Source organism: Garra rufa, chromosome 22, assembly GCF_049309525.1.
Source record: "Garra rufa chromosome 22, GarRuf1.0, whole genome shotgun sequence".
In the NCBI taxonomy this organism is placed as follows: domain Eukaryota; kingdom Metazoa; phylum Chordata; class Actinopteri; order Cypriniformes; family Cyprinidae; genus Garra; species Garra rufa.
In genome coordinates this window covers 13,485,928-13,509,205 of record NC_133382.1, presented here as the reverse complement: position 1 = coordinate 13,509,205, position 23,278 = coordinate 13,485,928, and the positions used below count along the sequence as shown (strand labels likewise).

The following is a 23,278-nucleotide window of genomic DNA, read 5'->3' as shown; positions in this document are numbered from 1 at the left end:
TTTTGTCAAATTGGTGTGTTATTGTCTTTAGATCTCCTTTCACAGTAGCAAATAATGGTTTTGTTAAACTGTGGCATAAACATCAAAATGTTGCATTCTTTTTTAAAAGGAAATACTTTAACACAAGAAAGAGAAATGCTTCTTTAGCTTTTTAAGAATGTCTTTTACCTTGGACTTAGATCTGGTGGTCCAAAGCAGTTGAGAGTGGGGATGAGCAGTTTGGCAGGTTTGCGTCCTGTACCTCCAGAATCTGTCTGTGTCCTGTGGGTGGGTTTGGGTGTAGATGTGGGTGGATGGGCTTGTTTCTGTACTTTGGTCTGAAGTTTGGGGGAGGGGTTTGGACTCCAACCCCTGACAGGTGAGCGACAGTGTCGCAGATTGTTGAACTGCAGTAACTCTTCCCCTAAAAGATTCCCTAATGATGTACGTCGTACTGGGCTGCCTATATTGGGAAGAAGAAGGTTTCGACATGTATTGGAAACAGGTGGGACGTGGAAGTACTTGTCTGGTTCATCAGCCTTTTCTACAATGGATGGGCGCTTATTCTCAGTTGATAGACTGGAGTCTGGGTAGTTCTGCTGTAAGGAGAAAGAAATTACATCAGGGGCATATATCTTCATATATTTTACCAATATTTACCATATCTAAATATTTTTTTAATCTGTAGTCCAAAGAGAAAGGGGTGGTTGGTTGGAGCTTGAGCTGAGTATTAGTATTTCTATAATGAGTTGAATAGAGAAGTAAATTAGCTAATTTTGATCTGACAGCTTTAATAATGATAATGATTTAGGTTTTAGTTTAGGTTATTATGCATGTATATGTGTGTGTTGAGAGATTGTAGTCTTACCTCAGTCTCACTGCCCTCTCTCAGATTGTATGTGAGGTTTCGGTGGATGTCAGTGGTGAAGACACTGGCATACTCAGTATATAGTTCAAGAACATCACTTAAACCTTTCATACTGATGTACTGCAGGTCACAATATGTTAGTGCCTTTACATCTGCATTTGTCTTTATCACATGATTCTGGCCTGGCAAGTCTGAGCCAATCAGATCTCCTTTTCCTGTAATTACATCAACACAGAGTAAAATCAATTACTCTATTACAAATCATTTTCATTTCAATCTAATATTTAATTTTGTTTACCAATGTATAACACTGTAGTTGTACTGTAGACCACATAGACCAGTAGAAGTATATTTAAGACATTTTTATTCAAATATACTTTGTGTTTTGTGCTATTAAGGTGTCTGAGTCAAAAGTAGTTGCTGTGGTAATTGACAGCGGTACACCTGAAATATTCCATCAACATACAGTACATCAACAATGTAGCGTTTCATAAGGAAAATCAATACATAATGTTCAAGTCAAAAGGAAGAAAAGCAACAAAGAAATGTTACAAACCCAGAATAGCCAAGACCATGCTGTCCTTTAGAACCTCCAGTGACCCAGAACAGACAAAGTAGTTGGCCTGCAACGCGTCCCCCTGTCTGATGAGATATTCCCCCGGTGTACAGAAAGTGGTTTTGATATGGAGGGAGAGAGAGCGCAGGCAACCCCTACTAGCACCATCAAACACAGGCAGCTGCAGGATGTCTTTGTTCAAGTGCATGGCTATATCAGCACGCAACTCATCAGGAAAATCATGTAAGAGCTGTAGAAAAAAAAAACAGAAAACCTTCTTTACCATTCTTTAAAATAAACAAAAAAACAGAAACACTTTAGATTTGAATATCAGTCCTAAAAGAGACTGGATTTTATGTTAACCCCCAAAGTTATGTATTGTAAGAGTGTTGTTAAATTAATGCTCTTATACACACTGTGTGGCTTATCAAATCAAGTGTCCTTGGCGAAATTCTGCTGAGAAAAGGCAGCACCCTGAGCTCTTTCAGGAGCCATACAACACAACAGATTTGGTGTCCACAGAACACAAGAAGTGGTACGCTCTTTTAGCAGCCAGGTGCTCCTAGATCATCATCTTAGCCTGATTCTCAAAAATATTGTCGATGCTGTGTAAATGTCATGAGTTGATTGCTCAGTGTTACTGTGGAAGACTTTTCAGAGTGTTTCAGCACATCTCAGTCACAGTTAATGAAACATTTCACCGCCAAAGTAGAGGCAGCATCACAAACCTGTGGGCTTTCTGCTCCATGTTGAGCTAGATCTCTGCCAAAATCCCTTCACCTGGCATTCCAACTCTGCAGAGGAGTCCAAAACCGGTGAAAAAACACACTTCGAACGAGACCAACAGACTCCTTTTAACAAAGGACTTTTCCTCTTCACTTGTGAGCACCACTCAACCTTATCTCATGAACAAACCTGTGTACCCATTATCTTGTGTACCGAATGTGTCTGGCTTAGTAAACCCGTTCTGGACTCAAGAGAATTGAGAATGCCAATTCAAGATGGTCTCGCATAAATAAATCCTATCACATGCCCATCCTGAGGACTGGTTTGTTTCTGTGAATCTAAGGATGCGTAATCTTATATTGCTGACAGTTTAGCATCACAGACTAATCTTGGGTCACATATGAATGTCATGCTGGGTCAGATTTAAAGACAGTATGTAGTCACTGCAGTACTGTACTATGAATACATTCTCTTCATTGTGCTTTCCTTATCTTGTCATCTGAAAGATTCAGAAGAAAACTGTTCTACTGTTGGCGCCTACAGCCTTGTGGGCAGCGCACTGACATATAGTGCTGTTGCGCTCCAGGCTTCCCGTGTTCCAATCCCCACTCAAGGACCTTTCCCGCCCCCGCCCCTATCTCTCTCCCACTTCGCTTCCTGTCTTATCTGATCTGTCCTATCACAATAAAGCTAAAAAATGCCAAAAATATATCTTAAAAAAAAAGAACTGTTCCACCAGTTCTTTCCAAAGATGGTGGAGCTTCTGTACACTCTGCCTTGGAGAATATCTGCTGAAAAGGAAAATTGGCATCCTCAACCAGAACTGTGGAGCTTACATTTCATCCCTTAGGTGGAGCTTGCAAGGATCACATGGGTTATCTGAGTTGGTCAGGTGGTGGTTTATCTACTAGACAGTGCTATGCTATGAAATAAAGTGTTTCCATGTCAACAGTGGATGGATGCTGGCTTCACCCCATCAATACCCAAACTGTGTAGCAGGCATGATCTGATTCTAAATCTAACCTCTCTTGTCCTGTTACAGTAACAGCAATGCAAACATATTTGAGTCTGTGACTAATGGAGGGCTTAGACAATCAACCACATTAGTGGGCTTCTGAGATTGGGGACAAAGGCACCACTCAATTAATCCAAATCCAAAATGTATTGTCTAACATATAACAAGACATTTTTCATTGAGTAATCTGTAATCAGTAATAGACTACAATTTGTAAGAAATCTACACAACACTGGTTATGTTAAAGATGTGTAAACACCTTCTTGTTGTAAAAATGACACATGTGACTTATGTGCCACCTTTGCAGAGCAAAGAGAAACAGACCACGCACATACTTTTAAATAAAATACCCCTGCACAGACTGAAATTATTTGACATAAAATGTAAATAAGTAAGAAAAAAAACTTGATAATGCCAAGCACTTTCTCACCTCATTGACATCAATGCCATTATTCACAGACCAGGTGGTCTGGAAATATTCCAGCATGCGTTGTTTCAGCTGCTGTGGCAGGCGGTGAACACGAATGAAGTCCTTCAGATCTTTCATGCGCGTGTGATATAGTGAGCGACGTGAGTACATGCGCTGGATGATGGCTGTTACATTCCCAAACACCACAGCGTGCATCAGAGCTGTGTGAGAAAAACAACCAATCTGATTCACAATCTCACAAACTAGCAATAAGGGCAATAAACAGGCTAATATTAAACATGCAATGTTAAACAGGTAAACATGTACAGTAGTATAAACCTGTTTGTAGCTGTTATTATAAATCCTGCACTGTAAAAAGTTTTTACCAGTTTCAACTTAAAAACGTAAGTTCAGCAGCTGCCTTAAAAATTTAAGCTAAATCAACTTAAAATTACTATTCATTTCAACTCACGACAATAAAATTAGTTAAAATTACTAGGTACTTTAAAGTTGATTTAACTTAAAATTTTCAATGCAGCTGCTAAAGTTTTTAACTGGTGAAAACTTTTTACAGTGTGAGGTTCTGACTCATGGGTGAGTGATTTGTTCACATGGTGATAATTATTTGTTGTTAGCTGTGTTCAGGTTGTGGAGAAACTCTGTGATGTTAACAGAGATATTTATTTTGCACATCATAGAAGACAATGTTAATTTCTAGAATAGATCAGAGGAGTCACAGACACTGCTTTGATGACACATCTGTCATTAAAGTGTCCTTTAAGAACACTGTTTCTTAACTATTAATGATTAATCACAGCATGTGGTGCTTTCCTGTGACTTTAGAATCAGGTGCAGTGATCTGTTTCCTACAGTTACCTTTCATAGACCCTTGTCATGACATGAATTTTCTTAAGAATAACAGACAACAGACTTATTTTTGTTAATAAATGTCTCAAAAGCCATCATAGTTATCCCCCCCCCCCCAATTTTTTTCCCCCAACATGGCGACTACATGTATATGGGCAGGTGCAGGACCATCGTTTGTGTCTCTTCTCCAGGCAATGAGGTATGCACATGATGAAGTTGGCATATGTGGCATATGGTGAAGAATGATTTCAGAAGCTGGATTCATCCGTTCAGTAGATTCCTTGAGATTTTTTTTGTACAGAAAACTCTTTATATTGCTGAATGTTTTTCTGGTTTTCTCCAGTTGAATACGGAATGTTTTACATAATAAATACACAATAATCATAAAAGTCACTGCCTTATGAATTATAAGGTTCTATCTGACATTTTTGCCTAAACTGAGTTATTCAAATACAGTATTCTTATTCTGTGATAACTTAACATTATGAGATGTTTAGTTTGTAAGCTGTGTACATTTTGGGCCTTTTTTTAGAAAACAAAAAGGTTTCTATCTACAGAAGTCTATGAAACACAACAACTTTGAAGCTCAATATCTCAGAAATGCTCAAAATGCAGATAGAACCTTATAATTCCAAGGCAGCGAAGTGTTGAAAGATACTGCATTTTAGAAATACTATATCTGTTCGAGTTTGTATGTGTGTGTGTGTGTGTGTACCTGGTATTCATCACGTTGTGGGGACCAAATGTCCCCACAAGGATAGGAATACCAGTAGATTTTGACCTTGTGGGGACATTTCTTAGGTCCCCATGAGGAAACAGGTTTATAAATCATGCACAATGAGTTTTTTTGATGAAGTAAAAGTATGCACAATCTCCTGTGAGGGCTAGGTTTAGGTGTAGGGCGATAGAAAGTACGGTTTATACAGTATAAAAACCATTACGCCTATGGAATGTCCCCATAAAACATGTAAACCCAACATGTGTGTGTGTGTGTGTGTGTGTGTGTGTGTGTGTACCTGGTATTCATCACGTTATGGGGACCAAATGTCCCCACAAGGATAGGAATATAGGTAGATTTTGACCTTGTGGGGACATTTCTCAGGTCCCCATGAGGAAACAGGCTTATAAATCATGCACAATGAGTTTTTTTGATGAAGTAAAAGTGTGCACAATCTCCTGTGAGGGCTAGGTTTAGGTGTAGGGTAGGTGTAGGGCGATAGAAAGTACGGTTTGTACAGTATAAAAACCAATACGCCTATGGAATGTCCCCATAAAACATGTAAACCCAACATGTGTGTGTGTGTGTGTGTGTGTGTGTGTGTGTGTGTGTGTGTGTGTGTGTGTGTGTGTGTTTATGTAAATCTGTATACAGTGTAACACTGACAATGCAAAAGGTATAAACCTACTGGGATATTCAGAGTAATGTTTTGTGTTGAGCAATGTTTTGAGTTGATTGACAGCTTGATGACAGATTTGCAATTCTGTCTTGGTATCTTTCCGCAGCTGAAATAAAATATGTTCTGATGTTCATTCGCGTTTAGTTTGTGCTTTAAGTGAATAAGAAAAGATGATTTGCAGAGTTTGGCATTTTGCGTTTGTGGTTTTATGAGTGACATACAAATTCATACAAAATCACCACCTTGTAAAATAGTTATGTTTTTCTGTAAACTTGGTTGGTTTTGGGACGATAGAAACACATTGTAAACAATTGGGGGAAACTGTTAAATAGAGTTTTAATTAAGTGTTGTAAGCGATGGTGACATTTTGCATGTTGTGTGTGTTTTGGGGTTTTGTCTGTAGAGTTTAGAAAAAAGGGCCATGTATTTTAGACACTGTGTGTAAGCAATTACTGTAAAACTGTGACAAATGCTAGGAATTAATGAATGCTTGAAACAAAATGCGAACCAGGTATTCTAGAAAGCTAATGCTATGAATGAAATTGTCTAGATAGAATACTGCATTAATTACTGCTTACCCCCAATCAGCATAGTGCAAACAGAGAAAAGCTTCTCAGCATCAGTGTTGGCACAAACATTGCCGAAGCCCACACTGGTCAGACTGCTCAAGGTGAAATACAGAGAGGCGATGTAGGCACTGCGAACCGAAGGACCACCAACTGTACTGTTCAGATAGGGCTTGTCCAAACGCCTGCCCAGCTCATGTAGCCAGCCTAACAGAAAGAAAGAAACAAATGTCAAACTGCATGTGAGCGCTGCAAGATTTGGCCAAAAACCCATATGGTGTTTGTGATTTGAACATCTCATATTGTTACATAGACACACACTCACATGCCTACAACAGAAATAGTTGCTTTTTAATAGGATTCACTGTTCAAAAGAGTAAACTCTTTAATAGAACAACTCTATTTCAGTGATCAAAAAGTAAAAAGTAAATTTTTAAATATTCAAAAATATTTATTTATTTCAACAATAAAACACCAAGCTTCTGTTTTGGTGGAAAAATGAAGATTTTGTGTTTAGTTGACAAGTATATACATGTTTTTCCTTACAAATGTGGTGCAAGTGCTGTGTTTACAAAATAGTTTAAAAATTAGGCAAATGGAAAAAAGTCATCCTGGCACATGTTGCTTATCCAAATGCATGTTATAAGCAACTCTGACTCAGAGCACACGCAGAGATGTAAGCGGCAGCATTTACTGTGAACCGAGTTACTTGTTGTGGCACACAGTGTTTCAGCCAGCACTGAAGACATCTTGTCTCATGCAAAAGTCCCCAATGTCGTGATGGCAGACACAAACTCCCTAAGCTCCAAGGCACTCTTCCCCAGCTTCATACATGCCAAAAAATGATGAATAGCTTGCACACGCTTGACTGTGAAAAATGCACACATCGTCAACGAGTCAAGTTGGACTCTCTAAGACCTAAAGTGCCTTGTGAAAGTATTCATACTCCTTAATTTTTTCGTGTTTTGTTATGTTGTTGTCTTATGTTAAACTGCTTTAAATTACTTTGTTTTTCACATCTACACTCCATACACCATAATGACAAAGCAAAAACAGAAGTCTTAACTTCATTAATTTATTTAAAAAAAACTGAAATATGTACATTGCATAAGTATTCATACCCTTAACTCAGTACTTAGCTGAAGCATCTTAACAGTATTTTTGGGTATGATGCGACAAGCTTTGCTCATCAGCATTTGGCACTTATCTTCCATTCTTCTCCTCACCTCTTCACCTCTCAAGCTCTGTCAGCTTAGATGTGGGTAGATGCACATTTTCAGGTTTCTCCAGAAATATATAATTGGGTTCAGGCCCAAGCTCTGACTGGCCAATCAAGGACATTCACAGAGTTGTCTATAAACTTTGGCTTACTGTCCTGTTGGAAGTTGAACCTTGTGCCCAGTCCGAGGTTCTGAATGCTCTGGACTGGGTTTTCATTAAAGCTATCTCAATATTTTGGTTCTACTTTGACTAGTCCCTCAGACCCTAGTCCCTACCACTGAAAACAGCTCAACAGCATGTGTGCTACCACCACACTTTACTGTTGAGATGGTACTCTTAAGGTGATAAGCAGTGTCTGGTTTCCTTCAAACATGATGACTGGAATTGAGGTTCATCAGACCAGAAAATCTTGTTTTTCACAGTTGAAAATTCTGAGTGTGTTTTCATGTGTCTTCACTGAGGAAAGGCTTGAGTCTTGCCACACTGTCATGAAGCCCAGATCGGTGGAGTGTTGCAGTGATGTTTGTTGATGTTCCACATATTATCATGGAGCTCAACTAGAGTAACCATCAGGTTCTTGGTCAGCACTCTAGCCAAGGCCCTTCTCCAGTTTGGCCAGGAGGCTAGTTATAGGAAGAGTCCAGGTTGTTTCAAACTTCTTCCATTAAGGGTAACACAGACTACATGCTTCTGTGAACCTTCAATGCAGCAGAATTCTTTCTGAACTCTTCTCTAAGATGTGTGGCTTGATCAGTGTAGTAACATCTACAACAAGCAATATGAATGCTCCTGAGCTAAATGTCAACTGTCGCAGATATGGGTATGAATACTTATGCAATGGAATCATTTAAGTTTTAAATTTTTAATACATTTGCAAATGTTAAAACCCTGTTTTTTGCATTGCTATTATGGTGTATGGAGTGTAGATTGAAGTAGAGAGAAAAAAAGTAATTTAAAGTAGTTTAACCTTAGGCAGCAACATAACAAAATGTGAAAAAAAAATGAATGAATACTTTGGCAAGGTGTTGTATTTCTCAATACTTTTCAGTGAGCATACCAGTAGTCTATGTGGGCTAACCTATGGATAATTTTCCTTTGTTTTGCCACAAAAAAATAAAAATAAAAATAGTGACATATTTCAAATTAGATGAATTCTTATCTCACTTAGACAACCACCACCAAAATTCTACATAGCTGCAGGTCAAAACTGTTAAAAGTTCAAAACCTAATATAATAGAAAACCCAACAAAACAGAAATTTGGTACATTTGTTAATTTTGCTATGTTCACATTTTGAACTACCTTGGCAATTAGTTGATACTGGCACAATTAGAGACTAGTGCATTATATGACATTCTCAACTATTTGGAATTCACTGCAGTAAATGTCACATGATCAATGTTTTTCACTTTTGAGAAGTTATTTTTCACACGTCTAGTTTTGTGGTTTGTAAAACTAATGATAGCTGCTCCTAAACAGCATGTAGGAACAAAACCTTTTCACTTTACACATTAGTCAGATGGTCTCTTCCTATCCTATTCCTAAGTGGGCGTTCTTGGCCAGAATAAGCTTGTGGCTTTATACCGATAGTCAAAATCTGGTTCTGTCATACTTTTTAAGGAAACTCACTAAGAACACCAAGCAGCTCTTTCAAATATTTATTTGACTTAACAGAGTGTGTGAATATCTCACCAATGTCCCAGGCTCCATTGGCATTGGTTTCCATCTCTTTGCGCCCGATGATGTACCAGATGCAGGCCATCCAGTGAGCCAGAAGAGCAAACATCGACATGAGCAGTGTAAGCACCATTGCGCTGTACTGCGAGTATCTGTCCAACTTCTGCAGCAGTCTTAACAGACGCAACAATCGCACAGTTTTCAGCAGGTGAACTAGAGATGTCTTGAACAAGCACAAACATGTAAGTGTCAATAGCCTTTGTAAATATTAATACCTTGTAATCACATTATTTGATTTAATTCTTCAAAAAACTAACTAAAATACCATGGTAAACAAACATGGTAGTCATTCTGTACATGGCACATATCCACCGATCAGGTATAACATTATGACCACCTTCCTAATATTTTGTTGATCCTCATTTTGGTACCCGTCAAGGCATGGACTCCACTAGACCCCTGAAGGTGTGCTGTGGTATCTGTCACCAAGATATTAGCAGCAGATTCTTTAGGTCCTGAGGTTAAGTTGTGAGGTGGGTCCTCCGAGGATCGGACTTGTTTGTTCAGCACATCCCACAGATGTTTGATTAGATTGAGATCTGAAGAATTTGGAGGCCAAGTCAACACCTCAAACTTCTTGTTGTGCTCCTCAAACCATTCCTGAACCATTTTTGCTTTGTGGCAGGGCACATTACCCTGCTGAAAGAGGCCACCAGAAAATACCGTTTCTATGAAAGAGTGTACATGGTCTGCAACAAGGGTTAGGTAAGAGGTACATGTCAAAGTAAAATCCACATGGATGGCAGGACCCAAGGTTTCCCAGCAGAACATTGCCCAAAGGAAACATCAGAGCTGCAGTTTTGCTCTGACCGAGTTGTCTAGTCATCACAATTTGGTCCTTGTCAAATTCACTCAAATCCTTACGCTTGCCCATTTTTCCTGCTTCTAACACATCAACTTTAAGGCCAAAATGTTCACTTGCTGCATAATATATCCCACCTAGTAACAGGTACCGTGATAAAGAGATAATCGGTGTTATTTACTTCACCTGTCAGTGGTCATAATGTTATGCCTGATCGGTGTATGTAGATCATGGTACCATCACAGAACTTTTTTAGTAAAGGGCCATAATATTGAAAAAAAAAATGGTTTCCACATTCACACATGGGAACTTACAACAGTAATGTTAAATGCATAGAGCAGGTCAAAGGGCAGTGCGGCCACCAGATCCACGAAGAACCACGTGGTAGCATAATGCAGACAGATGGAGCGAGGCTCGTACACCACCTGCCCCGACTGACTCACGTAGGTTGTGCGAAAGTTAAGAATGATATCTGAAAGAGATTGTAGATTAATGACATTTTCTCTGAAGTCTCAGTTTTTATTTTTTTAACTTGTTTTTACTTCACATGTCTTTTGAAGAATATATACACACATACTGTATATCACAGGTGGTAATTAAAGTTTTATGTGTTTATGTGTAATGATAAGGTCACTCAAAGTTTTTTTTTTGAGTATACTCACCCAGAATAAAAAGCATTTCAACTGCGATGTCGCTAACTATCGTGCTCCTGCCTGCAGTCTCCATATCGCTGTACGCTGTGAAACACACATTGTACGGCACGGTCACAGCAACATAGAATGTAGCCAGTAGAATCATCCAATCCCACAATGCCTTGGACACACTGTAATGCAGCAGAATGAATCGAGACTTCTGGACTGCTGCCACTTTGTACTCAGGCAGGGATGGTTTTTCAAACATGTCCTGAGGGAGAGAGACAGAGATTGAGGAATGAGAGCAAAAAGAAATTCAGAGATGAGTTCTCTTTTAATATCTCAACTTCTTCAAGGCAGCAATGAGATTTAGAGAAGAGTTTTGCTAAGGTCTCCTGCTTCTTAAATGCTTTCCATGAGAAAAAAAAAACTACAGTAATCTCACATTTGTTTCCTTTCCTTAAAGGGTTAGTTCACCCAAAAATAAATATTAGCCTATTATTTACTCACCCTCAAGGCATCCTAGATGTATATGACTTCCTTCTTTCAGTTGAATGCAATTGCACCAATTTGCTACAGGAGGAGTTTGGAACACTTTTTATTGTGGATGGATGCACTTTATTGAAATTGTTTTGGACTGTTGAAGAGAAAAACCCACCCATTGCCATTATAAACCTTGGAGGTATACCTCCGATTGCCTTCATCTGAAAGAAGGAAGTCATATAAACCTAGGATGCCTTGAGGATGAGTAAATAATGGGCTATTGTAATTTTTGGGTGAACTAACCCTTTAAGATTGACTCATTAAGTTTGTTCATACCACATTAACTACTTTAGGTTACTTTACACTACACTACCAGTCACTACCAGCTGCATTTATTTGATCAAAAATACAATAAAATAGCAACAATTTTAAATGTTACATAATTTAAAATAACTGTTTTCTATGTAAATATATAAAACACATACATGTTCTAAAATAAAATGTAAAAAAATTATACAAGACTGAGCCACCCATCTGACCAGAGACCTTAGAATTGTCCTGTCTGTCATCTCGAATTTCGTACTGACTCTTTCTTCATATTTTACAATCACTCCCCTGAGTCATACAGGGACAGTTTGACAGTCCAATCAATTCCTGATGAATAAAGTCAAGTTCTGCTGTTCAAATATCACAAAAATTACTTACTGGCATACTGTTTTAGCAAAGTCTTAACATTATCTTTGATCACTAATAGAGATAGAGAAGCAGAACTGACAGAACAGTCTGTTGTTATTCAGTAAACAACAAGAAACTACATTTAATCTTCATCTGCAAGGACATTGCATGACAGATGATAAACCTTGGTGTTTCTTTAATTTAACTTTTACATCACAGAGGTCGGAGCAAGGGTCAAGCTCATGGTCTTTTGTCATGATTAGTTTGAAGCAGCAAGTCATGTGGTTTCTAATCCTCCTTGCTCTCATCTGCCACACTCTTCATTAAGATTAAAGAATAGACCCATGATGTCACTGAACAACACTGAACCTCATGTCTTTAAATAGTCTCTCTAAAGATATTGTGTTCTGGGATTCTGTCAATATTCATTTAAATAGTAATAGTAAAATGTCATCTAGGACAGTGAGTGACTAGGACTTGAAATGGGAAAAAAATGCAGTACTCTCTTGTGAGACACATTTTAGCTGACAGCTTGTGATTGAATTGCCAAAAAAGGGTTTCATACCCTGAAAACAGGGCTTCTCTCTCGCTCACTTGCTCTATTTCCACTATATTATATATAAATTGCTTGCATCTGGGAGCTGCTAACAATATGTGGGAAGATCCCGAACCTTTTGGGATAGGTGATATGTCTGTGATTGTCACATTTGAAATTTCTACACATTTTCAGATTGTTAGTATGGTTAGTTTTTGCTGCTCATGGACAATGTAACTGATTTGAATTGAGGTCACTGATCCGCCATAATGCTAAATAAATGGCCCTAACGCTATCTTTTCCACTTTATGTGGCTGAAGTTATCATAAGCATTTGAAATTATAAACATTTGTTTGCTCTATTTATATTGAACATCTACACTCTTAAAAATAAAAGCTCTTTATTTGCATCAATGGTTCCTTGAAGAACATCCATGGAACCTTTGAGATGCAGAAAAGGTTCTTTATAGTTGAAAAGGGTTCTTTAGATTTTTAAAATGTTCTTCAAAATTGTTCTTTTAGGAACTGTTCACTGAAAGGTTCTTTGGGGAACCAAAAATGGTTCTTCTATGGCATCACTGCAAAAACGCCCTTTTGGAACCTTTATTTTTAAGAGTGCAGCTGGCTGACATATACTGTTTCAAATTTTTCCGTAAGAACGGGCACAGCCATGTAAATTTCATGGGTCCATTCTCATCCACATCCAGCTATTTTAGCTATACAAAACAGCTTGTTTTGCTGCTTTATATTGCAAATTGGTGTGTCTTACCATATTATATTAATGCATTATCTAAATTATGAACACACTGGTTTGTAGTGCAAAGTTTTACCATTTACTGCACATTGTTATTCTTCTCGCTATAGCGGATAATGAACCGGAAGCCTCACCTATTGGCTTACTTCCACGTTGAAGAAAAAGATGGGACTGGAACCTGGATTTCTATAAGGACATCCACCCATTCACACATCCATTTTCCACTGCTTATTCGTGACCAGGTCACATGGCAGTAGGCTGAGTAAGGATGGCCATATGTGACCCTGGACTACAAAACCAGTGATATGGTCATCTGACTAAATAAGCTTTCCATTGATGTGTGGCTTTATTAGGATAGGACAATATTTGGCTGAGATACAACTATTTGAAACTCTGGAATCTGAGGGTGCAAAAAAATCTAAATATTGAGAAAATCGCCTTAAAGGTTGTCCAATTAAAGTTCTTAGCAATGCACATTACTAATCGAAAATGAAGATTTGATATATCTACGGTAGGAAATTTACAAAATATCTTCATGGAATATGATCTTTATCTAATATCCTAATGATTTTTGGCATAAAAGAAAAATCTATATTTTTGACCCATACAATGTATTTTTGGCTATTGCTACAAATATACAGTACCTGTGCTACTTAAGACTGGTTTTCAAAACCCTTCATTTTTTTCATGTTTTATGTTGTAGCCTTATGTTTTCCACATCAATCTACACTCCATACAACATAATGACAAAGCAAAAAACTGATTTGGGACAACTTTGCAGATTTTTTTAATTTAAAAAGGTGAAATAAATACATTGCATAAGTATTGCATAACTCAGTACTTGGTTAAAGCCTCATGTATTTTTGGGTATGATGCGACAAGCTTTGATCATCATCATTTGGAAATAATATGCCATTCTTCTCCTCATCTCTTCACCTCTCAAGCTCTGTCAGCTTGGATGGGAGCAGATGCACATTCAGGTTTCTCCAGAAATATTTAATTGGGTTCAAGCAATATTTTGGTGCATTGAGCTTTTCTTCTACTTAGACAAGTCCCTGAAAAACAGCCCCACAGCATGAGGCTACTACCAGCACATATTACTTTTGGAATGGTACTCTGCAGATGATGAACAATGCCTGCTTTCCTTCAAATATGATGCTTGGCAAATATGATTAAGGTTCATCAGACCAGAGACTCTTGTTTCTCACAGACTGAGCGTCCTTAAGATGCTTTTTTGTGAACTTCAAGTGTGTTTTCATGTGTCTTTACTGAAGAGAAGATTGAGTCTTGCCACACTGTCATAAAGCCCAGATTTGTCCTTCTGTAAGTTTGTCCCATCTGCATATACAATCATGGATCTCAACTAGAGTGACCATCAGCTTCTTGGTCACCAGTTTAACCAAGATCGTTCTCCATTGACTGCTCAGTTTGGCCAAGAGGCCAGCTCTAGGAAGAGTCCTAGTTGTTCCAAACTTCTTCTATTTTTTTGATGGTCGGTTTGGCTTTGATATGCATTTTTAGCAGTTAGACCTTTTATTGAGAGGTATGCACGTTTCCAAATCATACCCATTCAATTAAATTTGCCACAGGTTAACTCCTCTCAAAGTTTAGTAACATCTACAAGCAATATAATTGCTTCTGATCTAAATTTGAAGTGTCCCAAAAAGGTTATGAATACTTGAATGCTTATGCAATGGAATCATTTCAGTTTTTTATTTTTAATGAATTTGCAAAGTTGTTACATGTTTTTTTTCCCTATTATGGTGAATGGAGTGTAGATTGATGTGAAAAGAAGTTATTTAAAGTAGTTTAACATAAGGCTGCAACACAACAAAACTTGAAAAAAAGAAAAGAAGGGGTTTGAATATTTTTGCAATGCACTGTATATAGTGCTTTATACACTACAGATTGTGTCAAAACAGCTTTTCAGTGTTATCAAGGAAAATTAGCAGGTCAGAAATCCAAACAAATTTACTTCTTCTGTAAAGCAGTTTTGAAAAGAGAACAACAGTAAACAGTCAATGTTTCAGTTAAAGTCAGTTAACCATCCACTCAGTTCAGTTCTCTTCCAACAGTGTCTGTATAATCAAGTCGATAATACTTCCAAAAGTTGAGTCTCTCCAACTAAGCAAGCCAAAGAAGACAAACTTCATCGGTGACAGAAATGAGGAAAATAACCTTTAAAAATTCTCCAGCATGATGGTCCGGTACAAAAACTGCACTACTGCTGCTACAGCACCAATCCACCTGTCAATCTCATGCTTCAACCAACTGTCACTCCTGAACAAGACCTTGAGGTACTTGAACTCCTCTACTTAAGAAAGAATCTCCCTACCCAAAGCAGGCAGTCCACGTTTTTCCTACTAAGAACCATGGCATCAGATTTGAAGGAGCCCAAGTAAACTCTGAAAGGCACAGGCCAACGAAGCCAAATCAATACAGTATTTACTGAGCATAAACACAACCCTGAGTAATCAAAAGTATTTGCAGCAAAAGTATAAATGTTTAAGTTACATGTTAGCTCTAGAATATTCAGTCATCACAGTAAATTATGATTTATTAAAAATTACAAAGGTTTCTGACACATGTTGCTAAGAGAATTTTTATTTTTTTGTGATGGAGCAACTAAAAATATGTGTAGGACACATTCAAATCTGAACTGAAAAAAAAACCTTATTGTTGAGCCCTGTTTGTGATGCTCTTGTTTGCCTATTTTTCTCTCAGCCAGTTGGAGTTTGATGGAGTGAAGGCAGGTGGCTCTGCTGAGAGTGAAGTTGTGCTGAAAACATGACCATCTGTTCACAGGAGCGATCGGAAATGTGACCTGCCAATCCAGCCTCCTGTTCTGCCGTGGCCATGTGACATGGAGGATTAGACATTCTTTATAATTCTGGCCTGCACCTTTCACACTGCTTGAACATTTCCTGTGTCAAAAGGTCATCGGAAAATGGGATCCTGGACAGATCCTGTGCTTTACAGTAATTGTAACTAACAATCCCCTGATAGTTTTAATGGACTTTCACAGTTTTAGTACAGAATTCATACATTTACTCACCCGGCCTAAGTTGACATCATTTTTGCTGTCACGGGTAAACTGACTGGTTAGATGGTAAATCATGGTGTGACCCCTCCTTCTGGTTTTACTGAACTGAGAGTTTCCAGTGGGCATTTTGAATGGCTTATTATCTGCACAAAATGAAAACAACATTAACAGCCTTGAAAGGTTACAAACATTAAAATTGGTCTAACATGTCTATGTATGATTATGTCAGTGCATCCATGTTTTAGCAGTTACAGTGGTGTGAAAAAGTGTTGGCCCCCTTTCTGATTTTTTTATTTTTTTACATGTTTGTCACACTTTAGTGTTTCAGATCATCAAACAAATTTAAATATTAATCAAAGATAACACAAGTAAACACAACATGCAGTTGTGTCCCTCAAACTTAATAACTTAATAACTTAATAACTGGTTGGGCTACCCTACCCAGCAAAACATCGCCCAGACCTTCCCAAAAGTCTTGGGGATCATCAAGAAGTTTTCTGGAAAAACTGAGACGAGCCTTTATGTTCATTTTGCTCAGCAGCGGTTTTCGTCTTGGAACTCTGCCATGCAGGCCATTTTTGCCCAGTCTCTTTCTTATAGTGGAGTCATGAACACTGACCTTAACTAAGGCAAGAGAGGCCTGCAGTTCTTTAGATGTTGTTTTGGGGTCTTTTTGGGGCCATGTGGGTTTGGATTTTGTTTTCTCTTCATAAAAAAAATCCTTCATTTAAAAACTGCATGTTGTGTTTACTTGTGTTATCTTTGATTAATATTTAAATTTGTTTGATGATCTAAAACATTAAAGTGTGACAAACATGCAAAAAAATAAACACATATAGAGGTTTTTTACACCACTGTATGTGTTTTGTAGTTGCAACTCCCAATTCCTGTGAAGACTATTGATTATATTATCCCTTTACACCATTTGGCATGTGATGTTGGCTTTCACACTAAATTGGTTAAACTGCTATCTAAAGAATTTAATTTTTTTTTCTGGAAGCTCATCTTCCTGCTTAGTCACTTAAAAAAAAAAGGTTTCCCAAAAGCTATACTTTGATCTTATGGAATTTTTATTATCATCATTATTTATTTCCTATCCAATGTCTACAACCAATTGTAAGTGTTTTCTAGGATATTTATTTTGCCAGATTAAAAATGACTAGTGAAACTAATGTTTGTAGTGTAGACATTACCATTAGTTCTGCTGCTGTGATGGCTCTTGTCTTTTGTTTCTGTGATATCCTTGAATGAAAATAGAAAAAGCACCATCTCCCCCTTCTCATTTTTGATGGGCACAATGTCCAACAGACACCAGAATGAACTTCCTGTGAAAACAAATCAAAGACAGTTGCAGAATTACACATAGACATAAAACAGTTACTATACATCATAAAAATATACTTTCTGACATATCAATAAAAAAAGTTCAGAAGAGCTACATTATAGTATTTGAGTGGTGTTATTGAAACAATTAAAAATAAGCTTCAATATTAAAGGACAAGTTCACTTCCAGTATTAAAATTTCCTGATAATTTACTCACCCGCATGTGATTCAAGATGTTCATGTCCTTCTATCTTTAGTAGCAAAGATGGTGGCCATCGGGTGAAGGTCCAAATTGCAGTTTCAATGCAGCTTCAAATGGCTCTACACGATCCCGGCTGAGACATAAGGGTCTTATCTACACTCATAAAAATAAAGGTGCTTCACGATGCCATTAAGAACCTGAAGCATCTGAAGAACCTTTCTGTTTCACAAAAGGTTCTTTGTGGTGAAAGAAGGTTCTTCAGATTATAAAAAAGATAAGTAAGAGATGGTTTTTTGAAGAACCTTTGACTGAATGGTTCCTTGTGGAACCAAAAATGGTTCTTCAATGGCATCGCTGTGAAGAACCTTTTTAAGCACTTTTATTTGTGTAGCGAACAAATAGTCAATGTGTAGTCATTTTCTAAAAAATAAAAATAAAAATGTATATACTTTTTAAAGACATGCTCATCGTGCACTAGCTCTGTGATGCACATATGTCTTTATGCATTACATAATCATGTTGGAAAGGTCACGCATGGTTAGTTCTTTGTCTGTGTACTTTGGTTCAAAAAGGTAGGGTAGGGTGAAAAACTCCATCTCATCTTAACCTCCAACTTCAAAATTGTCTGTTTTACCTATTTTATTGTATTTATTTTTTATTTATTTTTTGTCATTTTGACTTTCTTTGTATGTTTGCTTTGTAAATACTGGGTCGAATCGTCTGTCTACAACAAGCGTGACCTTTTCCAACATGATTCTGTAATGCCTGAGGTCGGGCTGGTGCAAGCATTTGTGGTTAAAAGTGTATATAAATTTATAGGGTTTTAACAAAATTACTAATTGCTTCGCTATATAAGACCCTTATTCCTCAGCTGGGATTGTATAGAGCCCCTTTGAAGCTGCACTGAAACTGTAATTTGTACCTTCACTAAAGTCCACTATATGGAAACAAAAATCTTCTAAGGTTTTCCTTAAAAATCTTAATTTTTGTGCAACTAAAGACAGAAATACATGAACGTCTTGGATTACATGGGGGTATGAGTTATCAGGACATTTTTATTCTGGAAGTGAACTTTAATTAGGGTTACCAGATTTATGAAATTGAAACTGGGAGCATTTTCCTAGTTCAGTGGTTAAAATATAGTTGAAAGCTTGATGTCTATCTGACGATCTATAAATTTAAAAACGGGGACGATATATTTGTTTTCACAAACTGTAAACACACTGTATAGTAATTACAACGTTTTAAACTTTTTTTAAATGTTGTGCTTTTAGAAATAGATCTTTACTACTGCTTGCTACTGCCAAAGCATATGGTGATACTGTGAGTATTTAAGACATACTGCTGCTGCACAAATAGCATAAAATAACCCGTAGCAGATCTATACAGGTGTAGCTGGGGAAGGTGGAGGGTTTCAGAGGAACCCTGATAGTGCGCTGTGAAATGCCCAAGTGAATGCTACCAGCCATTTAAATAGCTGCAAGCTGCAAGCCCATTGGTTGCGTACAAAACATGAACCAATCAGCTTGTGCCAAGTCGTATAACTCTGTGATATCATCAGTTACATTAACAACCCGTCAGCCTGGGTCATCTAGAGTTTCATGGCAGAACTAGGTATTTATTTTGGGCTGTAATTTAGCATCCTTATTTTACAATGAGAAGGTAATCAATGAGTTCCCATTCAAAATTGTGTACAAAACAATTCCACATTCTGTTTAGGCCTTGTTATAAACAGTAGCCTACTGATTACTTGGTCACGCACCGCTATTTTAGCAATAAAGAACCTGGACAAGAGCATCAATTATCCCTATGTTGGTGAAAATAATCACTATACAATTGCTTGCCGATGTTTTTCCCACCAGCAGTTTGATCACATCAGGTGAAAGTCTTTTTTTATGGGTTAAAGTCTTTTTTACAGCCTTTTTTTTTTTTGATAGCCAGATCTGTCTGTCTGCCTAAACTAATAAATAAAAGTATTGTTCTACACTCAAGGGCTTTTAAAGAAAAAAAAAAGAAAGAAAAGAACAAAAATAAATAAATACTTGGAATAAAACACATTAATAACAATAATAATCATTCCTCAAATGTGATTTAGAGGTTAACAGCACTGGGTTTCACACTTTGTATCACTCTACTTGTGTTTATGTCGTTCTAGGTGAGAGTTAGTGGTGTGGTGTGTGGATTGACTTTGATTGAATCAAAAAGCAGGTTTTTTGAGTGTCTGTTTTCTCTTTCTCTGTGCACAGTCAGAGCAGGTTGGTCCCACATCTGTTTGGGGAGTGAGAAATGGAAAACATGGAGTTTACTTGTAATAGAAATATTTAGTGTTTCCCTCACCGACCCTACAGAGATTTAGTACTTTAAGGAACAAATGGATGGTTCTTTTTATTGTGAAATTTAAATTATGTCTGAAACTTACAAATTTATAATATCTTGTTCCATTAACTTGGGTATTACACTCTGATTACTCTGGTCCTTGTTTGTGTGAGATAGTTTTGTGTGACAAACATTTTTTCACATTATATTTCCTCACGACTTGACAAAACTCATCAATTTTCCAATTTAGCAGAGTGTATTAAAGATAATTAATGCTGGAAAGCTAGTAATTTCTTTCTTTTGAATTCTTACAGAACAGGGATTTTAATTATTGGACCAAACACTTACAAACAAAAACTGTTAGAATATAATTTGCTGCACAATCATGGTTTTGTTACATTGTCTACTACAGGTTAAGGACTTTTGATGATGAATGAATAATCAAATGAATCACATTGCCAGTGTTCATAGAACAGCCTTTTTTTTTACCTTAGGAGTGATTACATTACCCAACTATAGCCATATGCTGTTTTTAATGCTGAAAAATTATTCATGCGTTTATGACCTCAACTCTAGACTATTCTAATGCTTTATTGAGTGGATGTCATGCAGGCTCTATAAATAAGCTCGAGCTTGTTCAAAATGCAGCAGGTAGAGTGCATGCTAGAACCAAGAAATATATTAACATCAGCCTCATTTTATTGTCTCTACATTGGGCTGTTTGTCACTCCTACACTGTCACTAAACCTATGGCTACCTCATCTGAGCATATGCTATAGAAATAATCTTTACTTGACATTGCTAAAAATGAAAATGGCAGACACCCGGAACAGTAGTGTAGTGAGAAGATTAGCTAACACTACTCTTATTGTTTTTTTTGTTTGTTTGTTTGTTTTTTAAATCACGTCAGGTGTATTATTGCAGAACTTTATACAACAGATTGCTTCAAAGCAGCTTTATGTTATAGTAAACAGGAAAACAGTATCTTTGTCACAAAGTTGTTCAGTCGGGAATCAATTTTCCGTTACAAATTATAATAAGTAGTTACAATAACAGTAATTCCAAATCTATGTCATAACACAGACAATACAGCAAAATGCAGTACAGTGCTTTTCTCAAAGTCACAGTGACATACTGTAGATGAAGTAGGGCAGTGGTTCCCATTTCCATTCAACCCCTCACCCACCCCCAGGCACTGCACATTTTGTGTGTCCTTATTATCTGACACACCTGATTTAGATCATCAGCTTACTAGAAGAGTGCTGTTATTTCTGTCAGATAAAAATGTGCATAGCAATGGGATGGTTTTAAGAAATTGAGAGCCATCAATGTACTGTAAGGGAACTCAGTCATTAGAAATTCCTCACAATCTACACCAGGATATTTTGGGGCTGCTGTATTAAATTGGCTGTTCGCTGCTCTAAGACACTTGCATGCATATACTCTAGTATTCTAATAGTCTGGAGTATCAGAGTATTATTACCATCCTTCTTGTAGAACTCCACCTCAGCCTGGTACTCCTCTTTGCCCTCTAGTGCTTTCTCCACACCCTGAGCAACCTGCTCACTAGTGCCCGAGCCATATAGGAAATGACAGCTGCAGTTCTTCTGCATCACCTCTGTTCGTCCGAACCCCGTCAACTCACAGAATCCATCGGAACAATACACAATGGGATAGCCACGTTGACCCTGAGCATTTCCAAGGAGGAAGTTGCTGTCTGTCAACAGAAGAAAGATCAGGGTTATTAATATTGTGAATAACTTTCTAAAGCTAGTTTTAAGTTTGTGTTTTGTGCAGTATTGTTGTTGTATGGATTCATAATTTCTGAATGAATACCCAATTGACTCCAAGTCTCGTGATGTATTTCTGGTATTAGTTTAATAATATTAGTGCAAAGTGAGATATACTGTAAGTTGTTTCTGTTGGTACACTTTGATGTATAAAAACATACTTTTTTTAAAATATACTTTGTACTTTTTGTATACACAACATCAGTATACACTTCACCAAAGATGAAGTATGTGTTAACTTATAGCTACCCTAGTCCAAAATAATTTGGGGGTGTTATAGAACGTGAATCTATTGGATTTCTTTGGTAGGTCAAATGGACAGTCAACAGCAGGGCAACTTCAATTCTGGAGGGCCACTGTCCTGCAGAGTTTATCCGTCCAACACCTGCACAAGATAATAAATGTCTTCAAAATCATTCTTGAATTCACTTTGAAAATAAAAGGTTTGGTAGGGTCAAAGTACTGGAGGATATTAGGGAAGGGACACACCAAATTGATGCCAAAGAACTATCACTGAGGAAAACCAACTGTGTCATCGCCTTGCGTTGCCTCACATCACCTGCGTTGAGGCAAAAAAGTTGCACGAGAACAAACCAGGCAAAATACAGCCAACGGCCAATTGGCGTGAATGCTCTGCATTTACCTGAGAGAACATAACTCTCTCATAACAGTAGGTGGCAGTAGTCTGTATTCGGCATTTAAACAGAGAAACTGGAAGAGCTGAAACTGTGGATATACAAAGCAATAATGCAGAATTCGACAAACAGCTGACAGCATCTGACTAGAGCAGAAGTGCCTAAACTCTGTCCTGGAGGGCCGGTGTTCTGCAGAGTTTAGCTCCAACTTGTGTCAAAGTTTGTAGGCCTAGTAAAAGTTGATTAGCTGGTTCAGGTGTGTCTAAGTGGTGTTTGAAGCTAAACTCCGCAGGACACCAGCCCTCCAGGACCAAGTTCTGGCACCCCTGGACTAAAGCCAACAGTGTGGAACAATGAAAAACTAAAGCCAATCAACACTCAAAAAACACCCGACATTGCCTGACAGTCGACAGTCGGCTTGGTGTGTCCCAAGTGAACTGGTGCTTGAGAGTGTTGAAGACTAGTGGAACTCTGATTATGTATGTAATGTCTGTAGAAATGTTCAAATCCTAGGACAGGTTGAAATTCTTTGACAGTTTGAGACTAAGGCCGCTGACAGCAGTAACCTCCATGCCTTTAGGACTGAGTCCAAGAAGAATGAGATTTTGTAGAACTCACACTTTTCTGCCTTAATATACTGTTGATGTGAGATAAGACATGTCAGAACTTGGCCATACTGCTTGACCCAGTATTTAATGTAGTAAGTAACTTAATAAAACTCATCTATATAGCTATAAATATTATTCAT

The 23,278-nt window shown here is 37.6% G+C and overlaps 1 protein-coding gene across 3 annotated transcripts in view; it reads right to left on the bottom strand.

The window, feature by feature from the left end:
- kcnh4b (potassium voltage-gated channel, subfamily H (eag-related), member 4b) overlaps positions 1 to 23,278 on the bottom strand; it is a 37,919-nt gene that overhangs the window by 10,597 nt on the left and 4,044 nt on the right. For all 3 annotated transcript variants that reach the window (XR_012341411.1, XR_012341412.1, XM_073828007.1), the window contains exons 2-12: positions 21,589 to 21,822; positions 17,457 to 17,588; positions 16,276 to 16,406; positions 10,805 to 11,045; positions 10,457 to 10,614; positions 9,296 to 9,503; positions 6,396 to 6,590; positions 3,575 to 3,774; positions 1,404 to 1,653; positions 848 to 1,062; positions 169 to 578 (exon numbers count right to left, since the gene is read on the bottom strand). Coding sequence is in view for 1 of the 3 variants with exons in the window: in XM_073828007.1 (XP_073684108.1) it covers positions 169 to 578; positions 848 to 1,062; positions 1,404 to 1,653; positions 3,575 to 3,774; positions 6,396 to 6,590; positions 9,296 to 9,503; positions 10,457 to 10,614; positions 10,805 to 11,045; positions 16,276 to 16,406; positions 17,457 to 17,588; positions 21,589 to 21,822 (2,374 nt within the window). In the remaining 2 variants the exon portion in view is untranslated. The remainder of the gene's footprint in view (positions 1 to 168; positions 579 to 847; positions 1,063 to 1,403; positions 1,654 to 3,574; positions 3,775 to 6,395; positions 6,591 to 9,295; positions 9,504 to 10,456; positions 10,615 to 10,804; positions 11,046 to 16,275; positions 16,407 to 17,456; positions 17,589 to 21,588; positions 21,823 to 23,278) is intronic.